Source organism: Anopheles ziemanni, chromosome 3, assembly GCF_943734765.1.
Source record: "Anopheles ziemanni chromosome 3, idAnoZiCoDA_A2_x.2, whole genome shotgun sequence".
Classification (NCBI taxonomy): domain Eukaryota; kingdom Metazoa; phylum Arthropoda; class Insecta; order Diptera; family Culicidae; genus Anopheles; species Anopheles ziemanni.
In genome coordinates this window covers 15,327,154-15,352,212 of record NC_080706.1, presented here as the reverse complement: position 1 = coordinate 15,352,212, position 25,059 = coordinate 15,327,154, and the positions used below count along the sequence as shown (strand labels likewise).

At 44.0% G+C, this 25,059-nt stretch overlaps 5 protein-coding genes across 5 annotated transcripts; 2 read left to right on the top strand and 3 right to left on the bottom strand.

Annotated features, from left to right (window-relative positions):
* The first annotated feature begins 486 nt into the window (after positions 1-486).
* Positions 487-1,934, top strand: LOC131289882 (protein SET). The gene is made up of 2 exons (XM_058319221.1): positions 487-1,074; positions 1,150-1,934. The coding sequence occupies exons 1-2, from the start codon at positions 657-659 to the stop codon at positions 1,485-1,487; spliced, it is 756 nt and encodes a 251-aa protein (XP_058175204.1). The 5' UTR covers positions 487-656; the 3' UTR covers positions 1,488-1,934.
* A 57-nt stretch (positions 1,935-1,991) lies between these two features.
* Positions 1,992-3,169, bottom strand: LOC131289883 (ATP synthase subunit O, mitochondrial). Its single transcript, XM_058319222.1, has 3 exons — positions 3,060-3,169; positions 2,441-2,887; positions 1,992-2,365 (listed from the first exon to the last, which is right to left on the bottom strand). The coding sequence occupies exons 1-3, from the start codon at positions 3,087-3,089 to the stop codon at positions 2,210-2,212; spliced, it is 633 nt and encodes a 210-aa protein (XP_058175205.1). The 5' UTR covers positions 3,090-3,169; the 3' UTR covers positions 1,992-2,209.
* Positions 3,170-3,502: 333 nt separating this feature from the next.
* LOC131289881 (uncharacterized) lies at positions 3,503-4,403 on the bottom strand. Its single transcript, XM_058319220.1, has 2 exons — positions 4,287-4,403; positions 3,503-4,220 (listed from the first exon to the last, which is right to left on the bottom strand). The coding sequence occupies exons 1-2, from the start codon at positions 4,375-4,377 to the stop codon at positions 3,535-3,537; spliced, it is 777 nt and encodes a 258-aa protein (XP_058175203.1). The 5' UTR covers positions 4,378-4,403; the 3' UTR covers positions 3,503-3,534.
* Positions 4,404-7,586: 3,183 nt separating this feature from the next.
* LOC131284194 (uncharacterized) lies at positions 7,587-8,204 on the bottom strand. The gene has a single exon (XM_058313048.1). It carries the CDS (start codon positions 8,202-8,204, stop codon positions 7,587-7,589), a length of 618 nt encoding a protein of 205 aa, XP_058169031.1.
* A 1,222-nt stretch (positions 8,205-9,426) lies between these two features.
* On the top strand, positions 9,427-24,051 carry LOC131289874 (F-BAR domain only protein 2). The gene is made up of 16 exons (XM_058319213.1): positions 9,427-9,485; positions 13,474-14,034; positions 14,230-14,328; positions 14,447-14,543; positions 15,568-16,144; positions 16,202-16,380; positions 18,393-18,641; positions 20,617-20,725; positions 20,796-20,968; positions 21,056-21,228; positions 22,052-22,278; positions 22,364-22,539; positions 22,612-22,792; positions 22,863-23,372; positions 23,450-23,679; positions 23,748-24,051. Exons 1-16 carry the CDS (start codon positions 9,456-9,458, stop codon positions 23,882-23,884), a joined length of 3,708 nt encoding a protein of 1,235 aa, XP_058175196.1. The 5' UTR covers positions 9,427-9,455; the 3' UTR covers positions 23,885-24,051.
* The last annotated feature ends 1,008 nt before the right edge of the window (positions 24,052-25,059 follow it).

Below are 25,059 nucleotides of genomic sequence, written 5' to 3'. Positions count from 1 at the left end.
ATGATAACTTGGCGATAGAGGTTCATAAATATATTTAAAAGTGCATAGAACTTAAGAAATCATCATGTTTTTCATATGGGTCCGGATCATGCTTACAGCTCTACTACTGCAGTGTTTCCAACGTAAAATTTATAGCAACAATTTTGAAAAGTTTTGCAATTGAAAACGATCGTCCCTGTAGTACCTTAAACAAACACCAATCATAATTTCAAATAGTGAAAACATTCAAATACTAGATTTTCACCATTTCTCGTACATTTTCTCGAGTGCGCCGGAGGAATAAGTTAAGTAAAAATCAATACGGATAATGGCAACACTGTACCGGCATTTTTCGCGAACCATTTAAACGTCAGTCTGCGAAAAAACGAAGCGGTGCGATCAAGGTACGCTTACCGTTTACCTAGATAAGGATTGAAGAAGCATAAAATAACATCTGGTAATCACTATTACTCGCTAGTAAACTTGTTTCATCGTACTTTGAACACACCCGATCGATTCTATTTGCTCGTAGAAAGCCGTACATTGCAGATTCTTTCATTGCGGCGTTGTTCCCTTGTACGTGCGTGTGTTGTTTGTGTGTAAGCGCGCCTGCTAGGCGAAAACAAATCGCGTTCGACGGTGAACCAGGCGTTTACTGCAGGCAGAAAGCGGTCTCAATGGCTTCAACGGCTAAAAAGGTTAAAAAGTCGTCCGAAGCTTTGGACGACGAGTCCGAGGCACTGGAAGCAGTGGACAGTTGCCAGAACGAAATAGACGCGCTGAACGAAAAGGCCAGCGAGGAAATTCTGAAGGTCGAGCAGAAGTATAATGCACTTCGAAAGCCGTACTACCAGAAGCGCAACGAAATTATCAAACGCATTCCAACGTTCTGGGTGACGGCCATTTTAAACCACCCGCAAATCTCGGGCATCTTGGAGGAGGAAGAGGAAGAATGCCTACAGTTCCTCGAGAAACTGGTGGTAGAAGAGTTTGATGACATCAAGAGCGGGTATCGGATTCAGTTTTACTTCGATGAGAATCCTTATTTTGAAAACAAGCTGCTTACGAAAGAGTTTAATCTAGGTTCTAATGGAGGTACGTAGGAAGCAGGCATCACAGGAGATGCATAGTAAACGCGCTGACACATTACCATTACCTCTCCTTTTACAGACAGTCCCTCATCGACGAGCACCACAATAAAATGGAAACCAGATCGCGATCTGACAACAATGCTCCCAAAGAAAACGGCCAACACACGCCGAAAACGCAATCTGGAATATCGCACGTTTTTCGACTGGTTCACCGACAATAATGATCCAATCAATGATGACATTGCCGAGCTGATCAAAGATGATCTATGGCCCAACCCGCTGCAGTACTATCTGGTGCCGGACATCGAAGTCGAACCAGAAGACGACGATGATGGGGAAGGCTGCGAAGAATTCGGCGAAGAAGCCGACGAGGAAGAAGTGGATGAGGTGGAGGACGAAGAAGAAAAGGCATCCTAGACGGATGATCTTATTCCCCCTAAACCGATGGAAGCGGATCCCTCTCAATTTCTACCGAAAGCTGAAAAGTACAGTTTTCTCGTCTCGGTGCCGATAATCGGAACTGTTTTCACTCTGCATTCAATTGGAACTACACACGTTATTCAAGTAGGCAAACAGGATCTTGAATGAACTCCACATCTAAACAACAAGCACTGCAACGGTTACACTAATCGCGCTAAGAATAATTGAAACTTTAGTTCCCATACATAGCTGTTCAATTTTCGTTTGAGCTTTCTTCGTAATTTTCGTAGTGGTACCGATTGAAAGAAATATAATCTAAAACAAACGGTAAAAGGATAGCCGGTGATATTGTTAGTATCTTTATCCATTATGTCCCCGAGGTAGGGATGAAAATTTTCGTGTTCTGTAGAATGTCGTAAATATACTGTGTATGACGGATCCGAATATCAAGATCCTCGAGGGAATTATTTAATTTTCCGAAACATTATTACAATACTTGTTTTGTATGGCCCTTATAGGTCCGGTTTTTTATTTTTCTTATCGACTGTATTCAATTTCATACTTCTATATGGCCAGGATTGAGTGAACGAGACAGGTGTTTTGTGTACCTCGATCCGCGTCGATCCGTGGCCGTCCGCTATGAACCAAGCAGTCCACGAAACCATCGTGAAGCACCCTGAAAACTCGCTACATACAGTTCCTTGCCGATTGCTGGCGTTTTAGACAGGCGCGGCAATGATCTCGGTGTACTTCTTGATTTTGCTGGCAACGCTCATGTCCACATACTTGTCACCAATCGAAACGACCATACCACCAATCAACGCCGGATCAACCTTGGCAGTGAGTTGAATGGTTTCGTTCGGTTTCAGGAATGCCTATCAGAGGAGGATGAGTTTGGCATATGTTAAAAAATGCAACAATAAAGGGGCCAGTCTACCGCACTTCCATACCTTGAGAGCGTTTTCCAGTTGCTTGCGTTGTCCATCGTCCAGCGGTTTCGCGGTCTTAACCTCGCACACCACCTCACCACGTTCGGCGGCCATGATCAGTCGGAACGCATTAATAATACCGTCCAGGCGAGCAAGACGTCCATTTTCGGCCAACAGCTGCAGCAGATTTCCGGTGGCCGCATTGTATTTCACCTTGTCCGACACATCCTTGAGGGCGGTCGCCTTAACGCTACGCTTCGTCGTTGGATCGCGCAGAAGATCGCGTACTTTCGAATCCGTTCGCAGCTGGGTCTGGAGCGCCTTCAGGTCTTTCTCAACCACATCGAGCACCTTGTTCTTGGAGGCGGCCGAGTAGAGGGCGCAAGCATAGCGACCCTCCAAGCCAAACACCTGCACCGGGGGCTTGACCAGCTGAGCGGCGACCGAGCTGGTGCTCAGTTGACGAGCCTGTAAATGTTCCGGATGATAAATTACATAACCGTGTTTTTGCCTTCCTTCATAACCTTCACGCAATCGGTAGCGGCGACACTTGATGCATGAATACCGTGTCGCTGCCTTCGACTGGTGTTCCAGTTTCGAATTGGTTGTCCGTGGAATAAATCTTCCGGTTAATACTCACTAGCACAGTAAATTTTCCAGATGCAGCCATCTTTCTTCGTCGTTAGTGGTTGAAAGATTCCTTGCGCGATTCGGCTGTTTTTGCTTCGACAATTTCCACTTGACAGCTCGCGTAAACGTTTGACGTTTCAGAATGAATGATCCAAAATTTATTTTGAAACAATTTTTGCGTTCCAAAGATCAGTTTTGGAACATTACACAGTTTCAAGCTCCAGAAAAATAAATTTATTGTGCTATTTAATCGTATCTCTCATGCAAAAAGCGGCAGTTATATCTCAAGTATAGACTTAAAAAACCAAAGATGATTCTATTGACTCTCGTATTGGATGGCTATAGGAAGGCATGAAGTAATGGAACACCCACAGATCACTGCTTTCCGATTCCGCAAGCTTTCGCTTATTTATGAATTAAAAGCATGAAAAACACGATTTTAAAAACTTAAAGGTATTATATATTACAGTTTACTAATTTAACAATTAGCTGTCGAGGAGATTGTAATCATTTGCTTGACCCATAACGTCACGCATCATTTGTATGATCGTTTCGTAATGGGCTACTTTCCGGTTTAATACTTCCAGTTTCTTGTTGTACACGGCTTTGGGCATTTGCACGTATTCTTCCCCTTTGAATATGAATTCGCTTATTTGCTCTTGTTTCACTGGCAGTTCGTCGTTGCTCTTTATCTCCGCGTAGGTATCGGCCTTTAATTCGGTAGACTTTGTTGAAGATGTTGCTGGAGACTTTTGAGCAGCTGGTTTGGAAGCTGGGATGGTTCCTGATGGTTTATTATCTGCAACACTGATAATTGGGCTTTGTGTATGGTTTTGACGGATTTTAGCAACTGATTTGGATGCTGGACTAAAGACCACCGATGAGTTATGTTCTTCAACACTGGCAGTTGGGATCTGTATCTGGGTTTGCCCGATTTTGGCACAAACCAATCGTGCTTTGCGTAAAATTGTCCCATCGCTCATTTGTATTGTTATGGGTTGCTTGTCGATACTAGACAATGGAGAAACAGTTTTCTTTACTTTCGCTTGCATTTCGACAATTTTGGCGATAGTATTCTTTCGCTTGCGGGCTATCGTCACCGGAACCAATTTCACTGGCTGAGATTCCATTGTCCACTCGTCGTTCGCTGAATTGACTTCGTCCAATGGTTCTGTAAGTTGGACGATACGATCAAGAGGATTACTTGGATTGCTACCATTAATTTGCCAGAACTTACCATCTTCTTCAAGAGAATCGTCCAATACTGGAATGGTTTCAAAGTGTTCCTTGTTGTCATCTTCTTGCTCATGATCATTGTTAGAAGCCATCGACTCTATTGGGTCGAAATTGTCTGCCGTACTCTCCAGCGTACTGGTCCATACAAAAGGTGTAGCGGTCTGCAACAGCAAAGTACGCCTTTGACTGCGACATAAGTAGATGTCGGAAAAGTGGACCTCACACAGAAAACGAGCGGTTTTGGTATCTCCTGCAGCAAGTGTTATTCCCGCATTTTGTAGCCACACACCGCGCCTTGCTTCGTCTTTTGGAAAGGCGAAAAACGTTAAATTAGTATTGTCCACTGAGTTATTCAAGCATCCATGGTAGCTGCAGAGCTTTTTTAAGCCAGTGGAGCGTGATTTTTCCATTGTTGTACAGAGATTTTCGATAGATAGCGTTTCCTTGCGTTATTTACTTTTGATCTGCAGTACAACACCAGCGGATGTAAACTGTAGGACGGTTGGAACTGTCAGATGCTCAGGCACAACACGGACCAAGATGAGTGAAAGAGGAGGTCAAGCATTTTACATAATGAGCTGGCTGAAACCGGTGGGAGTGTGGTTGACAATTTGCAAAAATTTTCTTCTACCGAGTATTTCACTCGGTCACTCATCACATCGTGGAAAAGGCGTTCAACGTAACCATGAAAGAAGCATTCTGCAGTTTCGATTATACTATTTGACCGAACTGTCAAAACCATGGCGGCGCAGGAAAATTTTTTGCGTCGACCTGTCTGTTTCACCAATCTTGACACAGACAATCGATCGTCGCGTCATCGTTGCGGTCTGTCAGTCGCTGAATTCCGTAATTTCGTTCGGGCAGAGTTTCGTTTCGTTTGTTTCTGTTCACTGTTGTTGTTGCTTGGAGAAAGGCAAGAAAAGTTCTGAAAGGGCAAAATATCGTCCATGATGCGTGCGGTGATTACGTGAGTCAAGATGGAAAGTCATTTTTAGCTGCTTTTCTATTGTTCACTGTCCTCGAATACCGGGTCATAGAAAAGGGTACCCGAATACACCCAGCAGCTCTTCATTCACATTTCTTCGCTACTGTCTGGTGCAAAAAAAAGTGTGGCGTTCGGCTATAAGTCGCAACAGCGTAGAAAAACCTTCACATACGCCCCCACGTTACCGAGAAGGCCAATTTTCTCCCACGGGATACACATTATGCTTCTTTAAGCGATAGCAAATGGCGACTCTTGTGACGACAGTGTATCTAGTTGCACAGTGACGACAGTGGTGCTGTTTTTCTCCAATGCATCGTATCGGTGGCCCCAAGTGTGTGTATCTGTTACCAGCAAATGGTAGCCACCCCTTGAATTGCGGTAGTGTTCTCGAAAGGGCCTGTACCAGCGAGGTATAGTGTTGTGTCCTCCCCTCATCTATGTTCCGGCTCAGTGTCATTGCGGAATGTTTCGCACCATCCGAGTGCCACTGTTGTAAAATAATGCAAGGCTGCAAATCGTTGCGTCGGTCGCATTATGCGTATTGCAGGTGTAACCTGTAAAATCAACAAAAAGTTCAACGATCTTCGTTCGTCGCTACGCTTCATTGAATCTTGTCGACCCCCCATGCACGTCCCGTGTCTGATGCTTTTATCGTAATGGGAGTAAAGAGCTAAAAAAAGCACAAAAATTACTAACGGGCGGAACTGCAGCATGCACGGCAAATTCAGCTGCGGTCTTATACGTCTTTGCGATGTGTTGTGTAACGAGTGCGTTTGAAATATGAATATTTAATTATCGGAAAATGACCGATTGTGCGCGCGATCAGCATAAGTGTAGCATGCGTAGGGTTTTCGAATGGGAAAAGCGGGTTTCACTCGACGTGTGAATGCAACTCCTTCGTGGGTTAGTTACAAAAGAATACAATTTTTCCGAGTATATCACCTTCATAAAGTAAAACAACGACTTGTAGCGATTGTTCATTATGGGAGGGATGTTGTATAATTTTCCATCCACGAGGTGTAACGAGGTGGGGGAAGTGATATGTAAAGCTACAAATAACTGCACACGCACACACGCAGGCTGCCAACGTTGTTTCTATCAATGCAGACGTGACCGAAAAAGCAAAGGTTTATCCGATAAAAGTTTACTGTTTTTTTCAGTTATTTACGTACCGGAAATCGTCATATGGCAACTGTAAGAAAAGTCTACCTACTTAAAAATTCACACTTCTTCATACTCGTGCTTGACCTAATCGACGCCTAATTGGGCGGTTCGCTATTTTTTAAACACTGGATTGAATTGCATCAACTCTTTGCAAAGAGTTAGGTAATTGCCAAGATTATTAAACACTAGACAGGTTGCGACAAGCAGAACATTTTTACCGCTTTACGATAAAAAAATGAAAGAAAAATTTGACAAACAAGTTGGAATGGTTTGTTGCGCTGCTATTTTCAATCAAAGAAGGCTTTAACCAGATTATTGAAGTTAGCGGAGGGACATATTCACAGTTCCACGAGAGCAGACGTTAAGAGAACTCGAAATTTATTGAACACAATCTTTGAGTACCGGTGTGCCTGTAGCCGGGCTAAATCCTCGATAAACTTCGTAAACGATTTTGAAGTTCATATCATTCTTCAAGATCAACTCATTGTACACATTGGATCCTTCCTCCGATTCTACGATTTAGAGCAATGTTGTTTCTCACATCTTACGCATATCACAACCTATACGGCCATGGTACAAGCAAACCAAAAGAATATTAAAAGAGAAGAATTTTTATGCGTGCCACTAAATAATCTTCATCGTTCCTGCAAACCGCAACAACACCACCGTTATTTTGACAGACAAATTGTAAACAAGATATTCAAAATGGTTCCGAGCAAAACTGCTCTGTCGCAACCTGTCTAGTGTTTAGTAACCTTGGGTAATTGCTATAAAAAAAACGAATTGGGGCTAAAGGAGCGGAACCAGGAATTCCGTACGATTCGTAAGACAGGAGCTTAGGAAAGCACCGGAATGAGGAAGCAAACGAAAAACAGCAACCATCGATGGAATATTTCTGTGCTATCGATTTTTATTAGCCTACTTTAGGGCTAGACATTATTTCCGAGTACGATGGTGAAAAGCGGCGTTGGTAGGACTTGGTGGTGCATTTGTTGTACACCTGTGTTAGAAAGCTAATCACACGCGCGCACACTCGTAAATACCCGTCATGTTCGTTGGAACACGCACGGCAATTAGTAGCGTACAGCATAATTACGATGTCGAAGGAAGGATGGGATATGGATGGTGTGGGTTTATGCATCATCGTCCTGCTTAAGGATGCAGCATTGGCAGGTTGTGGCTACACTTGGCCTGGTGGAGCAGTCCGACGAGCTGCTGGAAGTGGTAGTCCAGATACTTGGCGATCGGCTCCTGGAAGCACAGCTCCTGCTTGTACGCCGCCGTGCACCGGTCCGGGCAGGGACCGGAGTTCTGCTGCAGGCAGGTCAAATGCCGGTTGACGAAGTTATCGCAGCACTCGCCCAGACCGAACTGCAGGCAATGGCGGTCGAGATCCGCACCGGTTTCGTCGCAGTACACGCCAAGCTTGATGGCCATACAACGCAGGAAGCACTTGGTTTCCGGATCGTCCGGGAAGATACCGGTCAGGTAGGATGGGAACCGGTGCAGCGGAATGCGCAGGGTGTTGAAGCAGTCGAGCACGATCTCGACCAGCTCGAGGAAGGAGGCGGGACGGTAGCTCGGGCTGGTGTTGACCACCTCCACCTGCACCGGAACCGTCGGCACCGGAAGGCGCTCCACCGGCACTAGCGGTTGCAATTTGTTGCAGGTCTTATGCGGACAGGGAGTGTTATGCGCAAAATAGGGGTTGGCGCTGGCAATGGCCACCAGGGCTCCCACAAAAACCAAGCTGACGAATGCCTTGCTCATTTTGGCCACCGTCGATTTGTTAACTGCCTAAATTACACACTTGCTGGAACGAAGGGGACGGTAGTAACTGTGTCCCTTGGAACCACCGGCAGGTAGTTTTATACGTTACGGCGACCAAAAAGTCCTCTTGACGAACCTTACCCCCAACCCTACGGATATTGAGATACGGCACGAATTGAAACCACCATCGTCAGCCGGGATTAGTCTACCGGGTTCGAAACATGAAATTGGTGCCTCTTCTGTGCCGATTTTTTTTTTGTTGACCCACGTGTATAACTCCAATGCTTTGGGCACGTTTCATGTCGGGCAACGTTGGGGCCATCAGGAGATGCGATAGAGACAGTGCATTAATGCAAAAACGTCCTTTTAAACATTTTTGTTCATTCACTACAAACGATAACATTCCATTGCTGCACGTTGGGGACTTTTGAAAATAATTTCAGGACGTGGATAAAATAGAATGGGCAACGGTAAAGTCTATTTGTGATCAGAATAAACATCACAGATGTTTTGTGTCCTTCACAATTTCAATCTCCATTACATTCCAGAAAAACTCCTGAAACAAATTCCTTACTCAAAAGATGAATCAAAGAAAAAGTGTTGAGTGCAAGTGACGTGTAGCAATAAGCTTCCCGGATCTTCCAGACCGGTCAATTTCCGACATCCGCACACAGACCACAATTAAACGAATGTCGAGCTAGTTGTTCTATCGTCGGAAGCTGGATGGTGTAAAAGTGAACTGTTGTGCTGTGACCAGAGCGCTAATTAGAGGGCGTTTGTCTAAAGAACAGCAGCTCAAAGTGAAGCAAAATAGAAGACCAATCTGGCATCCGTCCACGTGCGACGCCACCGAGTACAATGAGGCCATGTTCTGGTCATGTTATCGTCGATCGGGACGTCGACCACCGACGACTTTAGTGAACGAGCGAAAATGCACTCGCTGGTGACGCGGTAGTAGTGTCTAGTACACAACATAAACATACACACACACACACACACACACACACACACACGCCCCACATTCACACATACACAAAAGCACACACAATTGCGTCTCATCTCAAGGAGGAACTCAGGATAGTCGATTAGAAAAGGGAGAAGCGTTGTGTTCCCGTTTAAAAATCACCGAGAACGGTTTACTGCAATCAACGGGTCGACAAAACCGCGACCCGCCCGACAAGTGTAGCGAGGATAACCTGTTGGCCATTTAATTTTACACGCCCCCCGCACCGTTGACCGCCGATAGCCAAAATGACCGTCGACTTCAACGATTATTTTTGGGTAAGTTATATTTTCGTACACTGGTATGATTCCTATTAAAAATTTACTTTCATTACGTTTTTTGGGTGTAACGATGCGGTAAAGTCCGTCAAGTTTTCTGGATGCTCTTTATATCTTGTCTGGTATGTTAATTTCGAATTGTTCCAATTACTTCAATGTAAAATCGTAATCCCTTCTTCGTGAGGCAAACGACGTTAACATGAGTTTACAGAAAACACTAGAGACCTAATTACTTGCAATTTGGTATATGGTAGTATCACACGATAAAAAGTCTCGCAAGCAAGATGAAGGTTAGGAAAAATGTATCACAACTTTTACGCCGAGTACCCAAATTTAAACGGGAAGATACCCCGCTTGGTCGTTTACTGCTTCTTCGGGCAAAGGGAGCACCCCACATACATGCTGATAAGCTTTGGTCGACTTTTTCTGCCCGTCTTGGAACAGAATTACAACTGCAGACTTTATCTCAATGTCGCACCGAACTTGAACTCCTTCGCCTTTGCGCGAACAGCGAGAAAGGGCGAGCCCAACAGTTCTCGGACGCTTCCTGTCTGAGTACTTTTGTTTTTTTTTCCTTGTGCTGTGTTTAATCTATCCAGTTGTGATAGTAGCATTGAAAACACCATCCTGCAGGGCATGATGATAACGTTTAACTTGCCGCATTCAAGTGGCAAGCAAGAGAAAGGCGAGAATGCAAGATAAGCATAGCACTTTTGAATACTTAAAGAAATGCAAATCGTACCATCGTGCAACCGACATCATATTTTACGCCCACAAAAAATGCTCATTTCTGTTTAAAACGTTTTGGCTGAATAATTTATTTCTCTGGTATTCTAGTTGATTTAAGGCACAGAAATACTGTTACTCATCGTCATTGAGTAACTGAAACCCAGACATAAGGGCATCTGTTCTCCCCGTATTAGAATGATAGCATAAATACTGCAAAATGGAGTTAGTCGACACACGTTTTAGCGAATCGTTACCGGATTTGGCGTAGAACGATCCATCTGGTTTTGTGCTGAGCCAGAAGCAACCTTCTGGAAGCCAGTCGGGGGTTATTTTGTCGTAACGTCGGGGATGAATTCCCTACTCTAAGCTCCACCGTGTCGTGATTTTTTCAAGTTTTATTTTTTTGTGTGTACATTCTGCCACGCCAGATATGAGATAACCCCGGACCCGGACGGCTGTTGATCACGTGTATGGCGCTTGTTTATTCTTTACCCACTCATGTTTCCGTGTACCGTTACTCATTGGACTGGTTTTTTTTCGTATTTCCTCTTCAACAGCTGTAAGAGGGTTGTGTTGAAATATATTCCATTTTTTAGCTTTGAAGTTGTTTTGTTTCGTGAGTCTACTAACCTGAAGAAGTTGTCCCTGATAACCTACATGCTGACGCTCACGTTTCCCTTAAGAATTTTGTCTCTGCTAACGATGGTAGACTTTGGTAAATCCATTTGAATTGCTCCAGACTAGTCATAATTGTTTTCTCCTTTGTTTAAGTTAAGTTAAATAAAATATAGTTGGCAAAAATGTCAAAGAAAGTACTGTCCAATCGAAACTACTTCACCATGTCGAACCAAAGGTGGGTAGGAACAACCTGTTACGGTCTCTGAATGTTGATGTAAAAGAATGAAGCTACGCAACGCCGTGGTATGCATATTAAAAAGGGCATACCTCGTTGTCGTCAATTTGAAGCTACCCAGGCGGTGCAAATTGTGCGGAACATTATGTTTTGCTTTGGTACAATGAGCAGACCAGAGTTTGGAATGTGGAAATATCTACACGAAACGGAATATAAGGTAGTAGAAATATTAATCCTTGTGATGTTAACCTACGACATGGTAAGAAGACAATTTAACTCCTCTTTTGATTAGCTATAGTCACTCTAATTGCTTTTCTGTTGTATGGCTGTTCCTAGTCGGATGTTAGCTTGTTGTGCCTGATCAACGAGCGATGGTGGCATGGGTCAGTGCTTTTAGTGTGATATACCAAGAGTTGAGGGCATGTTTAATACACTCCGTATTGTCTAATGTATTTCATCTGCTTGCAATCTGCAGCAAAACGTATCGTTTGCTCTGGAAGCTATTTGAATTGACTGAAGCCTTTTCGCTTCTTAGTACTTCTGTAGAAACGGAGACGTTCCCAATCGTTGCTCAATCGAGTGGAAAAGAAAACTAATGAAGTAATCAATTAGACGTTTGCTTTTGATGTCTTCACCAGCTGTGTTTGACCACATGGAAAACATTGCTCGTTCAATGGCTTCGATTTGTCCGAAGGGCTAAAAATACTAACACGGGGGGAAACAAATAGCGAATGTGAAAGGAAACGCAACGATGACCTAACGCCATGGAGCATTTAACGCAGATAGCAAGGGATGGGGATTATCTTCGGTGGCCTGGCTGGCCGGCGAGGAGTAGTCTCAAGTGGAAGGTTCTTCATACGCACGTTCGTTGTCGATTTACCAACTTCTACTTTATGTGGACGACAACCAAAATCTCAAGGGTGGGAAAAATATCTCGAACGCACTGCAATTTTGTTTTATTGGCCCAATATTGGCATCAAAAATGGCCAACCCAAGCCCACAACCACCTACCATAAAGGGGGGCCAGAAACTGCAAACCAGTTCGGCGAATGATCGCGAGAAGTGAACCGGCTGTGACCCGTCCTAAACTCCGTTCCGTTCGCTTCTTTTTACCGGTTGGGGTGTCTTTTGCAGGACGAACCCGTTTGTTTGTTGCGGATGTCTTCGCCAGTCAATCGATAAAAGACGTCGGGGCGAGTACGGGGAAATACGTCATCTTGTGTCGACGGTAGCGTCGTCATGTTGTTCATGTCTTTCCTGTGTTGATGCTATTCGCCATATGAAGGGTTAATGATAAGAGTAAAATGTCCGCCGGTCTTGTACTCGGTTAGCTGCTACGGCTTCCACTGGACTCTGGAGGTTGCGGATGGTACCAGAACATAATAATTTGATTTAATTCAATTGACGGAATGAACCGTAAGAGCAAACACTCGACCCCGGCGATTCACAGTGTTTGTGTGAGAAAGACGCACACCAACCGATGGATGACACATTGAGCCTGATGAACATTTTACAATATTTCATTGGGATTTTCATGATTTCTATCCGGTTTAAAAATGATCGCTACTAGTACTACAGCATATTATTGTTAAAAGATGGTAATCCAATTTCATCTGCGGAACTATTGAAAATATTCATTGTGGCCATCTCCCCACTTGGGGTAGGCGAATTTTTACAGCTCAACCGTATTATGCGTCTGGAAAGGATCAATAGGAGATCGTTAACTGAGGGGAGGGAAGTAAACTGGTAGCTGGCTCGCTAGCGAGTCGGGCCGCGATTTTGCGTCAGGAATGTAAACCATCCAACGTGTCCCTCAGGGGCAACGCCCATATCGCGTGTGTTTTTAAACACAAACACAGATTTTTTTTTACCTTCAACTCATGGATCCAACATTCGGTTTTGTTGCGCCATATGTGTTTATTAATCGATTCGGCACGTACCGATATCGCGGTATGTTTTTAAAATAGAAAAATTCCATTGGAAAACAACTGTGTTCAGTTTCTTCGGTTGATAGTTTTATATCTTTTCGCAACGTTCAGTATGCATTCTCTCTGCAAATAAGAGAAAAAAGAAACCGTTACTTCATTTCACTCACATGCCTATGGCACTTTTCATCGTAAGACGGATTGCAAACGGCTCACCGCGGCAAGAGTGATGAAAATTGATGGCGCTTTTGATGATGGTTTGTGGCATTTTTAAACTCAAACGCCGGTTCCGGTCCGGTGGGCTTGTACGAACCCATTTTTTCGCCGTGGTGCCGTCGAATGCTACCAGAGAATAATGTAATAAAATAAGCCTGTGAATTGCACCATGTTTCCGTTAAGGTTTTCGGTGGCTGGATGTGTGTTTCATGAAAAAAGTAACACATTTTTAACGGTGGTTTTTACGTGTACTTTTTACATTTAGGGCGAGAAAAACAATGGCTACGAGGTGCTGTACCAGAACATGAAGTATGGCCTGTCGGCGACGAAGGAGCTGGCGGAGTACTTCCGCGAGCGCTCGAACCTGGAGGAGTACAACTCGAAGCTGCTGACCAAGCTGGCCAACAAGGCGGGATCGAGCGGGGGCGGCACGTTTTCGCCGCTCTGGATCATCCTCAAGTCGACCACCGAGCGGCTGTCGGAGCTGCACGCGCAGAAGGTCCAGAAGCTGACGGAGCTGGTGAAGAATGTCACCAAGTACGCGGAGGATCTGCACAAGAAGCACAAATCGGTCAAGGAGGAGGAATCGGGCACGCAGGATTCGGTGCAGGCGATGAAAGAGTCGACGGTGGCCGTGGCCAAGGCGAAGGATGTCCACAATGCGCGCCTGCTCGAGGTGGAGAAAGCGCGCAAGGATAATTCGACCAAGGAGATCGAAAAGTCGGAGGCGAAGCTACGCAAGCATCAGGACGAGTACAAGGCGCTGGTGGAGAAGCACAACATCATCAAGCAGGAGTTTGAGAAGAAAATGACAATAACCTGTAGGGTGAGTAGCGCAGAGCGAATGGCCAGTTTTCCCCATTCCTCACGAGAGTGCATCATCTGCGTCATCTGGGGGGAGGAAAATGTTTTATGACTCATCCGTTTTCACACTGCCACCGTGTGTCGAACGTACTGCGCCGCTGACACACGCAAAGGGAAACCCACCCAATATCAATCTGTTTTCTTTCTCCTCCATCAGCGCTTTCAAGAGATGGAAGAAGCACATCTGAAGCAAATGAAAGAGTTCCTTTCCTCGTACATGGACATTGTGCAGAACAATTTCGATCTGGTTGGACAGGTTAGTGTTCCCGCCCGCGTTGTTGTGCCCGATACCGTTGCTAGGCAGGGCACGGAAGGCGGCCACCATGGGAAACGATTGTTTTACCACACCCTTTTTCACATTTCCACCTCGACAGGTTCATTCGGATTTGAAACGTCAATTTTTAGAACTTACTGTCGACAAGTTGCTGGAGCAGTTCGTACTCAACAAGTACACCGGGCTTGAAAAACCAGGTAAGTAGAGGGGGCGACTGAGTGACTCTTCATCGGAACGGAAAAAAAACCAAAATCGTTTCACAACTTCGCACGTGGTAGATCTCAATCAAGGGAAATCTCTTGTTTCCCGTATTGTTTCCCATTGTACTCAACACAGTTTTACACGAACCTCACGTTGTTTAGCTAAATTTGTGTTTCGCGCTCCCGAAGAACGCCGATATATAATGTCCGTTCTTTCGTGTGTCTGATGATGGTTTGAGTCTGATTTTAATGTTACACGAGGCAATTTTGTTTGTTTTCAAACGTTTAATTTGTGAGTTATTGTTAACGATTGTGAAAGGTCATTGCAAAATTGCAAATTTGCTACAGTTAAGTGGGTTCAATTATTTGCAAATCATTTCAGCTCGTTTTGAGTTTTTATTCTTCCACCAGAATCGTGCCTTACGCTTGTTTTGAAATGTTTTATAATGTGTCTTTCGTTGTTTTTCTTCTTTTGCATTTTTATTTGTGTTTTTTTTTCGGTTCGATTTTGCTTAAAGTGAACATGTGCTTACCGCATGCATGCCTAGTTTTGTTTAGATGTGTAGAACTCCTGATCCTGGCCACCCAACAAAACGGCACGAAGATTTTTGTTTTGTTTTGCAAGACTTCCATTTCGAGGAGGAGTCTTTCCATTAGACGTTCTTTCTGTTGGCACAAATTAGCAGGGATGTAAATTTTGCATGTTAAAAATGGTATACTTTGCCAAGCATATTTTCTCATTGTTTGTACAGTTCTAGAGTAAACTATGTTACGGCACAGGAAATGTGTCTTATTGCGACCTATGGATTCTTGTTTTCCGTGCGACCCTTTCCTGTTGTGAGCGCCGGATAAAACAAACGCGTACGCTATGTCCTTCGTCCGTCCGGTCACAGTTGTCGGTTTGTTTGTCCGATACGTTATCGTTCGATTTTAAATGTTTCTTCTCTCTTCCCGCGAAATCCCGGTGTGTTGCTCTGTATGTCCCGCGTATTCGTTTAACTTCCTTTTTTCATTCCCTTAGAGCTTATTGAGCTTGATTTCGATGGTGGCACCGGGTCCGGCGCTGGTGGCACTAACACCCACCAGCAGGTGTTGGTGAACACCTCGTCGACGGTGCCGGGCAGTAGTATCTCGCCGGCGCCATCGTCCCTGGCCGGTGGCCTACTCGAATCTCCCACCCTCTCGGCCACGAGCTCCTCGCAACCGATCGCCATCGGCGGTGGACCGACAAAGAAGGAAAGCCATCTCCGGTCGTGGTTCAGTTCGAGCTCGACCGCAGCCGTCCCGACCAACTCGCCGGTCAATCTGTCCACCTCACCCACTGCCATCTCGGTGGGCAGTGGGCTCCGTTATGACGGGCTCGGCGGCGGTGGTGATCATCAGTATCTTCCTGGGCAATCCCAGCAGCAGCAGCAGCAGCAGCAATTGTCCTTGCGCGCGATGTCCCCGGGACCGACGGGCCCCAACGATAGCACCGTGTCCGGCGGATCCGCACAAAGTACGAGCAAGCAATCAAGTAAACCGTTCTACGGCGATCTGTTTTCCTTCAAGCATCACAGTACCGCCAACACCACCACCCCCTCCACTAATCACAACCAGCCACACTCGCCCAACCTTCCCTCTAACGGCCATAATGGCAACGGTGGCAACAACAGCAACCAATCGCCGCAAATGAAACAGCAGCAGGAAAAGCAACAGCAACAGCAAGATTCTTTACAGCAACAGCAGCAACAGCAGCAGCAACAATCTTCCTCGCCGCCACCAACAACACAGCAACAAAAATCTTCCCGTCGCACTACTTCCCTTCTCAATCTCTTCATGTCTAACTCCCAGGGTAAATTTATCTTCTTGATTTTTCTCGCATTTTGAATTTCTCTGCAGTTTGCAAAAAACACACAACACACACACACTTTTTGTCTCTCTCTTCTTCTTTTCTTGCTACTCACACCAATTCACACAAACACCAAAGTATGGTTCTTTCTCACGACACTTTTTCTTTACAAATACCTTTAACTCGTCCTTCTTCTATACTATTGTCTATTTGTCTATTTTTTCCCTTTATCTCTTTGTAGTTTTTTTTTCTCTTAAGTTTGTACATTTCGAAGGGTGTTTAATTGTTTTCTGGTTTTGGTTGTTGACGTTTTCTTTTATTTCTCTATTGTTGACATTTTCAGTTGCTAACTATCATAGTAGGTCGATCTGTTTCTATTTTTTTTCTTCATCACTTTATGCTCTTTTCATTATTGTGTTGGTCCTTTCGTTGCACTTTACGTTAGAAAAAGGTTTCTTTTCTTGTTTCATTTTAACTATCCTATCATCTGTGCTTCGACCTCTGTTCCTATCCATTAACCACTCACTGACCAAATTTTGTGAAGTCTTTTGCTGAAGTTATAAACTTTAGATGTTTAATTCTTCAATGCTATTGTGATTGTTTCTTTGTAAAAATCGACCCAGTAGGTTTATTAGTGCGTTTTTCTTGGCTACAATCACGCTCACGGAGAGTGAAAGTGATGTTATAATGATCTCGTCTATTATGCTCCTTTGGGAACTCGGTGTGTTCCATACCGCTATGCACTAGTATGTTGAGCGGTCGATATTTTCGTGTTGCCCAGGGAAAGCGTAGTAAAATGTGTTCCACGTATTCAACGTTGTGGTTAAAGGATACCCAAGGTTCCTGTGTATATTATGTTGGTAAAAATCTTAATCTGTTAGTGAAACGTTTGCACTAAGCCTAAACAGCACCACACAATAGAATGCATCTAATTGCCGTTTGATACACATAACTCCATGTCCCCGCCCCAGCTATAAAAGTGTCATCATACACGGGTTACGAAAGGAAATGCGACTACTTACCCTAATTGCAGGGTCGTCAAGGGTTCAAAAACGATATCATTTGCGCTACTATTTTCAGACTCTCACGTTCGTATGCTTCTTTTGCTGGTCTGTTTATGAGTGTACTTTTTTTTGTTGGAAGCCATAAAAGAAGCTTGCACAGAATCCTTCCGGCTATGGTCCGAGTTGTACACCGGCTTCACTATGGAGCCATTATCTGGTCTTTCGATAAGCGATTTTCTTTCTAATGGTTTTCTAAATTGTTGTTTAACGGCAATCTACGATACATTTAGCCAAATTGGGGCTATTAATTATACCCTCATGTAAAGCAAGCCTTTATTATAGAGCCTTTTTCTCAATTAATGGTTAATAGTTGCCTCCATAGAACCAGTCATGTAGACATTACCCAATGTCTTATCTATTTTGGACTGCTCCTGTTAGGTAACTGTTGATATCTAAAGGAAAATGAAGTTTATCTGCCCTTATAAATTTCTTATTAACTCTAATAATTTTAGTCAACCTCCTCCCAGATTAGTTCTAGTCTATCTCCTGAAAAAAAATACATTTTACTCTTCTTTTCGGTGCTACGATTCCTTCCACTAATAGTTCTCACAGATTCTTCTTTTACTGCGGCCTGCATTAACTGGTTGTGTTTTTCTCTTGTCGTACATTTCCGTTTTTGCCCTTCCAATTGACCTTCCAGAAAGGGGCGTCAATAACGCATTTTGAACAAATAAAAATTTGGCTCCAAATTATTCTCATGACACATTCTTGTCTCTCTCCCTCTCTGTTTTCTCCCTGTGTTACTCAACCCATCAATTCGGTGCCCTTGTGCGGTGTTACATTATTTAAACATATTTAAATAAATAATACCCGACACGTGCAAATTCGCCATCCAACATCATCATTTTCCCCGTATGTGTGTACGCATGTGTACATTATGCTTCGCTTCGGCGACGATCGCCACCGGAATTTCGAAACTGTAAACCACACCACGGGCGGTGGGCTCAAAAGGGAGCCGTGACAGTCGTGACTCTACCGCAAGTGCAGGAGTTGGCGCTCGTCGAAATGTGGCTGGTGCCAACGTGGACGTCGGTAGGGGCTCCGTGTCGTCTACCGGTGCCACCGTCTCAGCCCCTACCAGTCCCAATGATCCCGACCATAACCGAGGCGGTGAAGTCACCGATCATCAACAGCAGCAGCAGCAGCAGACCTCGGGCACTTCCTTTATCGGGCGGAATCCATTGTTGCGCGGCTCCAAATGTAAATCATACATCTTCATCTCGTACATCTTGTGGTGTTATGGATCTCTTTATCTCCTGGTTTTATTAAGTTTTCTTTTTCTACCTATGAATTGATTGGCTGTTCATATTCTCTTTGGTTGAAGGAAGTTTTCTTTGGTTTTTTAGGTTCGATCTTGTTGAGTTTGCTCTGGGCTACATTCGGATTTTTTTTTTATCAATCGGTTTTATTGTTATGTATTTCTAGTGTAATTTGTCTGTACAAATAATTTTCTTTTGCAGCGTGAGTGATGGTTTCGTTTGGTTCTTACTTCATATTCTTGATCATTCTTTTTCTCCTTCCTCTTCTTCAATAGCACGATCGAAAAAGATAGGTTGCTCTCCAGGAAGTTTTTTTTGTATCCTTAAGCATCCAAAATATTTGCATTCTTAAGAAAAGACTTTGGCTTTATGAATTTGTTGATATATTGGTTTTTATGTAACTGTTTTTGTATAACAAGAGTATGTAAATAATAGTTTTATATTGCATATTAAGTAAGTTAATTCTTTTCCTAGCTTTAGACTATGCGCTTCTTGCTTTTAGTATACCATCACATACTTTCTTCTTTTCTACTGTTTTCAAATCGATTTGCCACCTTTCCTCTCGGAAACCCTTTTCTTTCTGTATCTTTTATGTTTACTATGTTACGTCCCAGATTTTTTCTAACAAACAACTTTCACTATCACCTTTCCAGTGGGCGGGAAGATTTGTTCTTGTTGAAAATCAAACCTGATATCAATGACGTCGGTCGGGCCGATATTGAGTACGGTGTATGATTTCCGGCATTATTTGTACACCAGTTAAAAGTGTAAAGAAACATTCATAGATTAGAAATGTCACGTTTATTGTGATTGAAGCTAATGTACAACTTCATTGATTGTGCTATTTAATTTGATAATTTGTCGCCAGTTTTGTTTTTTTATTAATACTAATGGTGTCATTGTGAGATAATTTTTCATAAAAAAATGAAATACTTTCTGGAGTAACAATTTAAATTTGCCATCTGCAATGTTAAGCAAAAACCTCGCTATGTTCACAATGAGTTTCAAGATAACCGCAATCGAAGTTCTGGTAAAGTTTTACATCTTTCTGGGTAAGTGTTCAGTAATTCTCGCTAGCCGGAACAAAATGCATCATATGACTGCGCGTGGTTCTAGTGTGTTCGTGGCCGATACTTTCAAGTTGATCCCATGAAGAAACTAAAAGCGATAAGGACGACAGGGAGAACTCTGCTACCTTAAATCAACCTGATCTTTCGATTAGTAGTTTTGGCTGCAATTTGGCTTTTTATTCTCTAGCAGTTGCATAATACGATAACTAGTGCTATGCTACACCTTATTTTCTACATAGTTTATTAATTGTTCACTAGTGCGTGCTTTTACTGTATGCTGATGTTGGCTGTTTCATTTTAATGGCAAGATTTGTTGTTTCTGTTGTTGATTATGATTATTTTAATTTGTCGTTCATTTCAGATTCACTAATTTACAGTTTCCGATACATTGTTTTCCCCGTTTATCTTCATACCTCCATACCTACAACACACATAATTTTCATTTCAAAATTCCGTTTACCCAGTTTATCCTTTTTTAATTACTCTAGCACATCTTCCGTACTGACAAAAAATGTGATGAAATTAACGTTTAAATTTTTGTTAGTTATTAACATTTCCCTTCGGGACAAACCTCATCCTTGGTTGATGGTTTAGACATTCTTCTAATTTAATTGAAAATAATTTTGGCAAACGGGTTGTGCTCTTTTCTTTATTTTTTGACAAATTTCCTTCGATGTAATAGACACACAGTTGAGAACAGTTTTTTCGGCTTTTTATTTTACCATCACTTTTTTCATTTTACAAATTGTGACACATTTGGATGAAGGGTTTTTGTTTGATTTTGTCGACATAATTAATTGCTACATCTGTCTACTTTCTTCATCATTCTCATGTGTCCACAAGCAGTTTCTGGATTTTTGCGCAGCCGACGCGAGAAGGCCAAATCGAAAAAAGCCAAAAAGAAGAAGGATTCCACGGAAAACTCCAGTGCCAAAGAGGAAAACATTCTGGACGGGTTGGTGTTATACTGCTGTGCTTCATTTGTACGGACATGCATTGAATGCTTTTCTTTTTTCCATTCGTAGTGAAGGCAAGGGTGACGCGGCAAACGCGGACAGCGCCACGAATCTGCAGACTACTTCCGCCGTGAGCGCGTCCAATGTGGCCCCGACGGCAACGCCCGAGGTGGACGAGGATGGCTACAGTATACAGCCGCGTGAAACCACGTGGGACAGCGGGACCATCACGGAAAAGAGCAGTAAGCAATATTCCGGCCGCCACATCCCGGTCCGAACCTGTCTGGTGGATTGTTCCAATTCTGTTTCTCCTTTTTTTTTGTTTGCAGATAACTTTTACTCGAGCTCGGACAGCGACAGCGAGGATGAGCGCGAAGAGCGAAAGATACATGTGGAAATTAAGCCTCTTAATAATGGGGCCGCACCGATTTCGGCCAGCGTCGACGAGCTCCGGGCTACGGTGGAAAATTTGTCTCTATCGCCCATCGGCATCCTGACATCGGTAAATGACATTTTTGTCCTTAGAGAAGAGTGCAACTTCTTTTGTTTAGTGTGCTTATCCTGTTGGGAGGTTGTTTGAATACAATGATAGTGGTTGGATTTCGTAGTTTATTTAACATTACTTTTTATTTAAGTTCATTTTTAGGTCTAGTTTTTATCACAGTGATGCTTTGTAAATTAACGTTTTAAAACCTTTTCTCAATCAATAATATGCAGCAGTAAATGTTACTGCCGATTTTTGGAAAGTAGAGTGCTCTTTCATATGTGTGTGTGTGTGTGTGTGTGTGCCACGTTGTAATGCTAGATATTCATACATTTCTTCTGGTCTTATTTTTCTAACATATTCTTGACTGTATCTCTTTTTTTCTTTCATCCGTTCTCACCAAACTCATTCAAAACTGGCACTTTGTTTCTGTACCTATCGGTGTCGATTATGGGTCTAACTTGTTGGATCATCCATTGGTGACGCGTGTGCCTTGTTTTCGTCTCACCTTTGATCGTAACATCATCACCGTCATTCATAAAACAAAATATTCCTGGCAATGCTGGGTCTCGGTAATTCTTTCGGTGTACTCTACTTGTTTCCGTCTCACTACTAACCCCACTGGCGTATAAACTTTAAAAATGTTTGCCCGTTTGGCGCGGTACTCGCATTGGTGAAGGCACGACGGGGTTCAAGCTTCGATCCGCAACACCAGGATCGACTGTTGCGCATGAAACGCTCCAAGTCGGTTTCGCAGCAAATCGGCGATAATGGCGGCGTCGTCAAGCCGTGCCACGATCAGCGCTCACTAAACCAATCTATCTTTCAACAGCAACAGCAGCAACAGCACCACCAACAACATCAGCTGCATCAGCAGCAACAACAGCAGCAGCAGCAGGCAGCAAGCCAGCAACTGCACCACCAAATGTCGGTCGGCAATGCATCACTGTTGAACAATGCCACCACCCACCTTACTAGTCCGAATGCATCGAATGCGTCCACACCGACGACGGTGCATCCGTACGCTCCACTGCAAAGTCCCACCCTATCGATGTCTACCAGCTCCAAGTAAGTGGAAGTCACTAACACATCTCGTTCTACTTATGGCTGCCTCGTGTGGTTTTTTTTAAATATCTCTTTCTTTACTCATCAGCAATCGATATGCAGATTTGGGTGACATCTTCTCGGAAGTGGGTGACATCAGTGTTTCGGCACCCGCCTCGGCGAATCTGACCAAACTCACTCAACGACAGATTCCGACGCCAACCTCAACCGGCGGCAGCAGTATTGCAATACCGAGGCCACCGTCCAGAAGATCTGAAGCTGCCGGTAAGGAGAAAGCATTGATTTAAAAAATAGTGCATAGTTTTTATTTAATCTACTTCATTGCCTTTGCAGTAGCTCGCGATCGAGTAAGCCCTGCGTCACAGATCGCTCGTGCGGACAGCGTGGGCAGTTTGGAGTTCCGCAGTCCGAGCGTCGGAATTGGGTCCTCCCGCGGTCCGTCTCCCTTGACGATCGGAATGTCCGATACGATCCCACTGGCAGTCGCATTCCACGAGATTATCCATGCCTATTTCAAGTGAGTGGAGATCACCGCAAGTCATAGCACTCCTTTTACCGGTAATTTTTCTTTGTTTCTTACGCTACAGGGGTGCCGACGAGTCGCGGTGTCAGGTGAAAATGTCCGGCGACATGATGATATCCTTCCCGGCCGGTATTGTGAACGTGCTGACGAACAATCCGAACCCTGCCAAGCTGGGCTTCCGCATTAAGAATCTACAGAATCTCGACAACGTGCTGCCGAATAAGCAGCTCATATCGATCGATCGGCTACAGTCGACCAGCTTTAGTACGACGCTCGAATTTAACATGCCGGCACTGACGGCGATCCTGAGGCGTCAGTCCGAACAGAACCCTAATGCGCCGCACATCAACGTGGACATTTTGAAGTATCAGATCAAAGCAAAACCGGGTGCGTCCTCCTGCCCATTCCAGCTCGTGTCCTATTGGAAGTGCGAACAGCGACACACGGATATCAAGATTGATTACAAGTACAATTGTCACGCGATGGCGCAACCTTCGCCGCTGCTGAACGTCTCCATCTCCGTTCCCGTCGATGGAGGCGTTAAAAATGTACAATCGAAGCCACATTCCGCTTGGTAAGTAGAACCTCTAGTACACTCTGTGCCATTGCAGTTTATTCACTAACCTATTACCCTCTTTCTCTACACAAAAGGCAAGGAGAATCGAACAGATTGGTGTGGAACTTTACGGACATATCGCAACATTCGGAGAGCGGTGGTGTTGATACGCTTCGGGCACGGCTCGAGGTGGGCTCGGGACCCTCGACCCCGGCCATCATCGCTACCCAGTTCAACTGTGAAGGCACGACATTATCTGGGATTGAGTTCGAACTGGCTGGAACGGGGTACCGGTTGTCTTTGGTGAAACGCCGGTTTGTCTCAGGTACGCATTTGTTAGAAAATTGATTTTTACGACACATTTAAAAAAACGGATCCTCTTAACCATTGCAGGCAAGTACATCTGCGAAGGGGACGGTATAAGGACGGCTAAAACACCTACCCCACCGAATGTGTCGGGCGTCATGTCACCCGTCCCGTTTGGAAGCAGTAAATCGGCTAACTCCTCGTCGGGTGGCAACTCTGGATAGTATCGATTTTTGTACTACTAGATATGGCCGCCATTTTGGTGAGATACAGTGAACGAATTGAATGGAAGTTACCACGGACTATTGTAGGGTCTCGACCGCCGACGTAGGGGCACACCGTCCACCTGCGGTTCCCTTAAAAAACGATGGACACACTGTACGTGGGTAAGAGAAGCTGGGAATAATTGGTAACATTTTATTGTCCGGTAAAAGAGTAGACGAAAGAAAGAAGAAGGAGCACATGTTATGATTCGGAACGGAATAGACGGCTAGAAAAATATGGTAGGGATGTTGAGAAGGGATTCAAAAGCGACAAAACCGATTGCCATCATCTCATCCCACCCGATGGTCAGTAGGAGTTATCATTATTATTACTATTATTATAACTATTAGTACCACTTTGCATGGTTAGGTATCTGGTGCCTTCCTTCAGTGCAAACCGTCGCAGGTTCGTCGGGTCGTGCTCGTAACACGGCTTCTAGTGGACCTTGCGGATGTTATTTTCATGCATACCCCTTTTTTCCACCGTGCCCCTTGTTTACTTATTTACTTCTACTTTTAGTCTGCTAATAGGTCCAAATCACAAGGGAGAAATGGGGCGTTTGGAGACATTCCTACAACCCCGGACATTTCCCGGTCAAGCGTTTAGAACATTATATTATTGTTGTTGCTTTTCAAGTGTAACGCTTTAAGTGAATTCCATGTTAGTTGGTCGTATACTGGCACTCGCCGATCAAAAAGCATCACAGAGTGTAGCATAGATATGGAAAATAAGGTAAACCAAAGCAGGTTTATAGACGATTGCAATGGTAAGATTAGCTTAGCTTTGAACCTGCTTTTCTTGGCACACGTTTACTAAATACTCATCACACCTTTTTTCCCGAATTTCGAACTCCACGCCAGTCGCGTATTGAACTTTAATATTTGCTCCAACGTTCGCTACAGTATGTTGTATGCTTTTGGGAAAGTTTGTTGGGAGGAGTAAAGAAGCCAAGCGAAGCAGGCAAAGGCAACTGTCCAGTCGTTAGGAAAATACGGTGAAGGTGAATCGTTCAGAAAATCCTTATGTATCCAAGTGTAGGCTAGGAAAGACATTGTTTTTTTTCTAAAACCATACATTGTTTGAACTATCGAAATCAAACTTTTTCAATGTATTTGAAAACGAAGCATTCAACACT

Coding starts and splice junctions, on each gene's coding strand:
- LOC131289881 (XM_058319220.1), bottom strand. CDS start 4,377: ATGGCTTCTAACAATGATCATGAGCAAGAAGATGACAACAAGGAACAC. Junction 4,221..4,286: donor CGATTCTCTTGAAGAAGATG/GTAAGTTCTGGC, acceptor TCCAACTTACAG/AACCATTGGACGAAGTCAAT.
- LOC131289883 (XM_058319222.1), bottom strand. CDS start 3,089: ATGGCTGCATCTGGAAAATTTACTGTGCTA. Junction 2,888..3,059: donor CTGGAAAATTTACTGTGCTA/GTGAGTATTAAC, acceptor GAACATTTACAG/GCTCGTCAACTGAGCACCAG. Junction 2,366..2,440: donor AACTGGAAAACGCTCTCAAG/GTATGGAAGTGC, acceptor CTCCTCTGATAG/GCATTCCTGAAACCGAACGA.
- LOC131289882 (XM_058319221.1), top strand. CDS start 657: ATGGCTTCAACGGCTAAAAAGGTTAAAAAGTCGTCCGAAGCTTTGGAC. Junction 1,075..1,149: donor TAATCTAGGTTCTAATGGAG/GTACGTAGGAAG, acceptor CTCCTTTTACAG/ACAGTCCCTCATCGACGAGC.
- LOC131289874 (XM_058319213.1), top strand. CDS start 9,456: ATGACCGTCGACTTCAACGATTATTTTTGG. Junction 9,486..13,473: donor ACTTCAACGATTATTTTTGG/GTAAGTTATATT, acceptor TTTTACATTTAG/GGCGAGAAAAACAATGGCTA. Junction 23,373..23,449: donor TCGAAGCCACATTCCGCTTG/GTAAGTAGAACC, acceptor TCTACACAAAAG/GCAAGGAGAATCGAACAGAT.
- LOC131284194 (XM_058313048.1), bottom strand. CDS start 8,204: ATGAGCAAGGCATTCGTCAGCTTGGTTTTTGTGGGAGCCCTGGTGGCC.